Genomic DNA, 8,162 nt, shown 5'->3' on the forward strand with positions numbered 1-8,162 from the left:
TTAAGATTTTCTTTTGAAACAAAAATGATAATATTATTCTGCTAATTGATTTGATGTTGATTGAATTGACACAATATGTAATTTAATCTGTCCATTGTTCAAGGATTAAACATTAAATCGAATTTTTCGTGATAATGTTAAATTAAATAAAATTCATACATTGTTAAAAAGTTTTTTTTCTTTGTTTGCAAACATTTTTATAATCATGTCAAATACCGATAAAATTAATTTAATTTAATTTTACATATAAAGAGATTTTCTCATTTGCACCACTTTTTTTCCAAGTCGATTACAACTCGAAGATATAAGAATATGTACTATACTTTTCCAGCAAGCAACGAATGATATTAATTATTCATTTTTAATAACAAATATGTTAATAATATACATATAATATAAAAATTATCAATACTGAAAATTTTGTTATTTTTGAAATTCGATAGTAATTAAGCAAGAAAGAGAAAAATAGGAAGAAATAATTATCGCGTTTTGCTTTTTATCATTATAATTTTTAATGTTAAACAATGTTTAGCGTAAGTAGATTCAAGAGCACCAAATACCAACAAGATTAATCTATTAAAATATAATACAAGAATATAAAAATCAATATATACCACATTTACTTTTTTTCTTCTTTTTTAAGTCTAATTAGAAAATATAGCATATCTTTAATGCGAACGTGTAATACTCTCTATATAAAGAGAAAGAAATATATATGTTCGCTCTTTTTTTTCACAATCCGTTTTCCCCTATATAAATAAATAACATTCAACAAGAAATAAATATATCTTCGCTGAAACTATGAACAAGTTTCGGCCTGTACAAATTCTCACGTGTAACATAATATTTTCATTAACTCTAGAATCCCGGATAAAGTCATTTTCTTCTTGATCTTCTTGTTTATTTTTCATTATTTTTCCATTTTAATTATTGATAATTCTACAAACTTTTTTTCAACAAATTCTAGTAAACTTTTTAATTTCAACTTCGCCTTTTTGTAAAATCTTATTTTATGCTTAAAAGAAAAAATTAATCGATAAAATTTGAAAAAAAATATTACATACAGTGATCTTATAAAAAATATAAAATTATTCAACTTTTGAAAAATTATTAATATAAATCATTTTCCTTCTTTATATTTGTATATCACATTGAACGTGTCAATTAAAAAGTCAATTGATTAGTCAATTGATTAATAATATAAAATAATTGTGCCATTAGAATGCATCGTTAAAAATCAATTGAGTATAAATAAAAAAAATAGTTAAATCAAATGAAGAAAATTATTGAATGAAACTTGAAATAATCAAGAATAAAATTTTTGAAGTTCTAATGTTAAAATTTCTTTCCGTCTTTGCGCCAATACTTAAACTTTGATTGACTATTTTATCATAAAATCCGTTAAAAGAAGTGGGAGGAATATTATCTTCTCCCGAATTCTAAAATAGACATAAAAATAACAAGATCGTCGAATCTATTAGAGATCTTACACGAACGAACAATTTGGACGAAATAAGAGAAAACGAGGACGTATCGTTAACACGAAAGTCCTTCGAACAAAGCTAAGATAACGATACAAATAATCTATATAAAATATTCGCTCTTCGCTTTAGATATAAGATATCCTTCCACCATAAGAACAGAAAAAGAAAGAAAGAAAGAAAGAAAGAAAGAAAGAAAAAAAGAAAGAAAAAAGAAAGAAGAGTTACGATAAAAATACAAAAATTCGAACATAGAGAATGCTGAAAAGAGAAAGCTTCATAGCGAAGCGGCATATGTAATACAAAAAAGGATGAAAAATTCGTTTAATAAATCATGTTTCATTTTGAAAAATTACTTTTTTTTTTCTTTTTTTCTTCTTTTTCCTTCTATTTCTCTTTTCCCTTTTTTTCCATTTTTTTTACAAGAATCTCTATGATCAACACTGCATGATGATGAAGAAATGGTGGATGATAACGTCTAGAAGTGTCGTCGAGAAGGCGATGAACGGTCCCCCAAAACAGCACATAAGGCAGTTTCGATGTCGAATGAGAAAATTTTTTGTGACACACCAGCTTTTGGGAATACCATATACATTTTTCAATTTTCCTTCACTTGAGGCGCCCATCAGCAGCGTATGTTTTTGTTCCCCGAGACCAGAATTAACTTCCCAGAGACAACTATAAGACAGTCATGGCCTTGTTGTGGTCAGCAAGCGAAGAACTAGCTCGTTAGATCAACAGTTGCGATTAGTAGTGCCATTATTCACCTGTGTACCGGTCCCTGTTTCGTAATCTGTCGTTCGATGTTTCTCTTCCACTGAGTAGTGATTCTGATCCTTGAACAGATCTGCAACGAAGTTTACCTGTGAAAAACATATCGAAATGTATCTGATAATTAGGCGTATATTGGTTCAAAAACGATATGTGTGCATTGAGAGTAAAACGAAAAAGTTAAAATATAATGATTGTGATTTTCTGGCAATTCTTAGCAAGAAAATATTTCTTTAATATTAATCTCTTTCGTAAATCTGCGAGAAATAGTTTCCGTAAAATTAATTTTTGAAATGTTCAAGTCTTTAAAGATTTTTAATTTTTTAAATCTTAATATCTTTTAACTTTTTAAAATTCTTAATTTTGTCATGTTATCAATATTATTTATTTTATGATGTATTCCAAATTTAATTCAAATTTTATCAAAATTATTTTCATATAATCTATTAAATAAGAAATATTAAATAATAAACATAAATTACTGAACAAAAATTTATAAAAATAATGGAAATAAATTTTGTTCCTACGTTTCGTTTCACTCTAATATGCAATGGAATGTCCTTAAAGTTTTTTTAATCGAGGATTTTCGCATAATTAATTTTACAACGAAGAAAATAATAAACTAATATATTTTCTTGTACAATAATATAAATTCTAATAATAAAATAAATGAAATTTTAAACAAGTAAATGGAAGAAATTCTAAATTACATGATTTGATCAATTTGAAATTATAAATTTAAAAATCATTATAATATTATTCTTAAATTTTTTTTTAACAAGTGTTTCTTTTAATTCTCGTAAGATCTCGAAGTTTGTTAAATATTAAAATAATCATGTTCATATTATATAAATACATGTAATTATCAATTACAAAGTATATATATTTATCTAAATACATGTACAGAGTATTAATACATTTTTTTTTTTTTTAAAGAATCAATTCTAAACATCAAAACAAACATAAAAATTAATATACAAAAATTTTGAATAAAGCTTATTTATTATTCATTTATAAATAATTTATTTGCATTAAATGAAGCGAGACAAACCAAAACAATGACAGAGATAGAACTATTTCATTCTATTTTCGTCTTCATTCAACACAAATTGCTTCAATTGTTTAAAATTTAATAAATAAATCTTTATTGATATTTTTTAATTTATAAATTTTTCTATTTTTTTTTATTTTTTGACTTCTATAATCGATCTTTTAAATATATTTTATTCTCATCAAAGTATTATAATAAAAATATAACATTTATATTATATAAATATATGTAATCTTATTTCATTTTATTTTTTTCATATTGAAATTATAATTCAATATTAATTTTACAAGTAAAAATATTAAAATTTTATATTTTTATTTTAATATTAGAAAATCAAACAATTTCTCTTTAAAACTCATCTTTTGGAATAATTCTAATAAAATTCTTAAATTTCCTTACGAACTTTGTTCATTTCAATAATAAGTAATAATAATATAATAAAACTGTATAATTATAAAAAAGAAAAAACATGATTTTTTTTATAAAGATGGAGGTTAAATTCAAATTTTTACATACATAAAAATTATAATATTTAATTTTTTTTACAATCTAATTCAATGGAATATAAATTCTAATTGTTATTTAATAATAAGTAAATAATTATTATTTTCTTATTATTTTCATTGAATTAAATGTATCATAATTAACAATGCAATTAAATTGTTCAATGAAAATATTTTTATAAACTATAAAAATAAATTTTTAAAATAAATATTGAGAATTATTGAGAAAGAAAAACAAATTCACTGTGATTAGATATCTAGTGATGATAAATAAAAAATACAAATAATTTTAATTAACGTTTTATTTCTTTATTTGCGTTTAAAATTTATGTTTAAAATTTTTATCGATAAAAAATCTATAGAATTTATATTGTTTAATAAAAATTCTTGCGTGATTCACATTTAATCGTTACATATTAATACTAATTTTTAAATAAACTTAATAATCAATGAGATAATATAAGAAAAATTATATTTTTATTCTATTATCTAATCTAAGTTTTACTGAATGTTTTTCTTTTATTCTTATTCTTCTATAGTCTAAGTTTTATTGAATTTTGATATTTCTTTATAAAATGAATATTTTAAATTGTTTGTTAAATATATTTATATATAATTTTGTAATATTGAAATTAATGAAAACTTTCCAGATATGTTTAAATAAAAAATAATTTATAATTAAGTCATAATTTATAATTAAGTTAATCAAAATCATTTATTTTCATCATTTTTAATAAAAAAATTATCCATTACGAATATAATTACGTAAATGTAAATAATGTTACGAATATGTGAATAAATAATATAATTGGATCTAAAAATCATTCAACATAAATACATCAGTTGCATTAAATGAAATAAAAATGAAATAACATGATACGATAATAAAAATTCGATAAAAATCAATACAAAAACATACTTTTCATTTATAATAGAAAATATATAATGGATCATAAGAAAATACAAAAAATAAAAAAAAAAGATAAATAAAAAATTAAAAATTAATTATTTAATCAATAATAATTAATTTATTACAAAGATCATTATTAGATAATATTCCATTTCTGCATTTAACAACCTTATTTAAATTTACTTCGCTGCATCGCCTAAAGCGAGTTATCATTCGTCGACCACATCACAAAACAAATCCTACAATATATACCAATCACTATTATAGTCACTATGCTTATCTGCAAATTAATGGCTTTTAATCATTTCCATCGAGTTTTAATTTGAACATAAATAACTCAACCCGAATACCAACATTCATTTTGCATCGAAGATATACTACAGTAGAACTCCATTTATCGGAACACTAAAGAAGAATTTGTATAATGCAATTCAAATAATAGAAGTTCACCTGTTTTTCATCACTAAGCATTATTTCTTATTCAGTTAAAAGAAATTGATTTAATAGGATACAATTTTATTAGAATAAATGAAATTTAGATAGAGTTTAAATAAGTAAAGATAAATTATGAATTATATTATGATGAAAGGAAAACAAGAAATTTAATTTTCTTAGAAAATTATTAAATTATAGAATTATTAAATTATAGAAGTAAACAAAAATATAATATTTTTATTTTTATCATTTAATATTTATATTTTTTATATAATTTAATATTTATCTCTAATGCAATTATAAAATATTGATCAATATAACAGTAAAAAATTATTATTATATTGAAAATGTATATATTGGTATTATAAATAGTAAGTAATATAATTAATATTTATTATATAATTAATATAATATAATTATATAAATATTTATTATATAATTATATAGATATAATTAATATTTATTATAATATTATTATATTCGATGATTTCTTAAATATATTTTTTTCTAAATAAATAATAAATTAGAAATATTTATATATTTTGAAATATATTATTATTTTAAATAAATATAAATTTCTGTTCTATATAAAAATTTAATTTATGAAATCAATCAATTAATTTTTTAAAAATTAATTAAAAGACATGAAATAGTTAAATTATTATAATATATTTTAACATAAATTAAGATAATTATGTTTTAAGATAAATCTTATTTACTTATAAATATAAATCATTGTAATAACTTTTTCAAAATATAGAAATCATTTCTAAAAATAATATTCCACGAAATAATTTATTTATTTATATGTATATATGTATATAATTACATTATATAGTATATTAATATATTCATTTAAATTCAGCTATACAAAATAAATTCTGAAGACCAAAATAAAAATTATAAAAATTTATATAATTATACATTATAAATATTACTTAAACTTATTTATTATAAATAATAATTTATATAATAATAATAATTTAAATTCGCTTTGAAAAAAGTAAAACGAAGATAGAATGAGATGTTGACTTGTATTTCCTCAAAAACATGATTACGTATTTAAGAAAATATTAATATATAATTTCATTATATTATGTTAATATTAATTATTCATGTATAACAGTGATAATATATTCGTGAAATTAATATATTTTTGAGCTCGATTCTAAAATAAAGGTCAAATAAGTACAAAAGTATATATATAAAATGTTGCTTATTTATTTGTAAGCAATTGTCTCGCTCTGTATTATTGTATCATTATATCTCGCTTTATCTAATGTAAATTTTTCTAATATTAAATTAAATTGTTCATAACTTAATAAATAATCTTTATTCGACATTTTTGTATATCGATTTTTGTATTGTTTTGATATCTAGAATCGACTCTCTATGTATAATATGTCAATATAATAAAATCTCATAAATGATTCATCAAAAAAAAAAAAAATAATGATAATAAAATAAATAAAATTTCATTGCTGTATAAAAAACTAAAATAAGTTCTTAAGAAAATTTAGAAATAAATAAATAAATAATAAGTCGTATCATATTTTAATTACTATTTCATTAATTTTTAGAAATATTTAATTAACTCTTTACAAATCTCAACTTTAAATAAATTAAAAAAAAACCTTCGAAAATCAAAAAAAAAAAAAACTTTCAACTTGTTATTAAATAGATATATAATATAGAATCAATAAATATCAATAATATAGAATCAATAATCAATAAATTTTTCTTTTAATAAATAGACTATAGAAAAATTATATTCTATCGCATAGATATTTATACACATTATGTATACACATTATGTATGTACATTATGTATACACATTATTAATATTTCCGATTATTATTATTATTTCTTCCAAACCAATGGAGGTCATAAAAGTTGGAGCAACTCGATATATCGCATATTTCATATTCACGATCGCGTGTAATTTATGATCACACAATAGGATAGTTAAGGGGAATAATGCTCACCACGACCAGCGCTGTGATAGTGCCAAGGGTCGAGCCGGCAAGAACATCGCTCCAATGATGTTTATAATCGGAAACTCGCGACAATGCAGTGAACCAGGCCATAAGTAGGCACACGAGTTGCAGGAAGTGTTTCAACAATTTGCTACCCTTCCAAGTTATCCTTAATTGTAAATACATCTATAAAAGAGAGAGGAAAAAAATTCTGTATGCAAATTGCACATCGTTGAAAGAGTTATTATGCAAATGTTGCTTTCATTTTAATATAACAAGGTGGGTAACATTGTATATTCAAAGGATAAAGAAAGTGCACGATGCAAGAATGCAATTAAGGTGTAAGAAATGAGTAGGTTGATGTGAAACATATGATTATGAAACTTCAATTTTCAGCTAGTAAACATTATATTTCTCTTTTTTATTACATTATTGTATTCTTTTGTTTTGAATTAGAATGTTTGTTATAGAAAATTTTTATGGCAATAATACATATATAATATTATAAATATTATATTATTTATTATATACATTATATAATGTATATTATACAAAATGAATTACATAAGATGAATATATAATTCATAATATAAATTAATAATATAATAATTCATAAATTATTTGATGTATAAAAAAATGTTTCATTATATAAGATGTATAAGATTCTAATGTTATTTAATATTTTTATAATAATATTTTTGTAAATTAATTTATAAGGGACATATAAAAGTCAAGTTAGTTTGTGTTTTAAATTGAAATTATGTATTTTTTAATATACTAATTGATGCAGATTGTTATTTTCTATTTTTATTCAAGTTAAAATAAAAATATTTAGTTTCTTAATTTTAATGGAAAAAATAAATTCAAATTTGTTTCTTTCAATAAATCATTTATTATATAAATATAATAAATATATTTATATGATATATAAATATAAATATAAATAACTATAAATAATCATAAATATAAATATAATCGTAAAGTTTTATAAATATAATATAATAAAAGTTTTATAAATATAAATAACTATAAAT

General features: G+C 20.4%; 1 protein-coding gene across 4 annotated transcripts in view; it reads right to left on the bottom strand.

Moving 5' to 3' along the window:
* Positions 1 to 8,162, bottom strand: part of LOC102676753 (putative phosphatidate phosphatase) — a 75,602-nt gene that overhangs the window by 15,911 nt on the left and 51,529 nt on the right. For 3 of the 4 annotated variants that reach the window (XM_031514756.1, XM_031514757.1, XM_031514755.1), the window contains 2 exons: positions 7,138 to 7,314; positions 2,249 to 2,344 (listed from right to left, as the gene is read on the bottom strand). In XM_031514756.1, coding sequence (XP_031370616.1) covers positions 2,249 to 2,344; positions 7,138 to 7,314 — 273 coding nt within the window. Of the gene's footprint in view, positions 1 to 1,855; positions 2,160 to 2,248; positions 2,345 to 7,137; positions 7,315 to 8,162 lie in introns of those variants that run through there. The other variant, XM_031514758.1, reaches the window with a different exon arrangement.

The sequence above is a fragment of the Apis dorsata genome, unplaced genomic scaffold (assembly GCF_000469605.1).
Source record: "Apis dorsata unplaced genomic scaffold, Apis dorsata 1.3 scaffold_1176, whole genome shotgun sequence".
Lineage (NCBI taxonomy): Eukaryota > Metazoa > Arthropoda > Insecta > Hymenoptera > Apidae > Apis > Apis dorsata.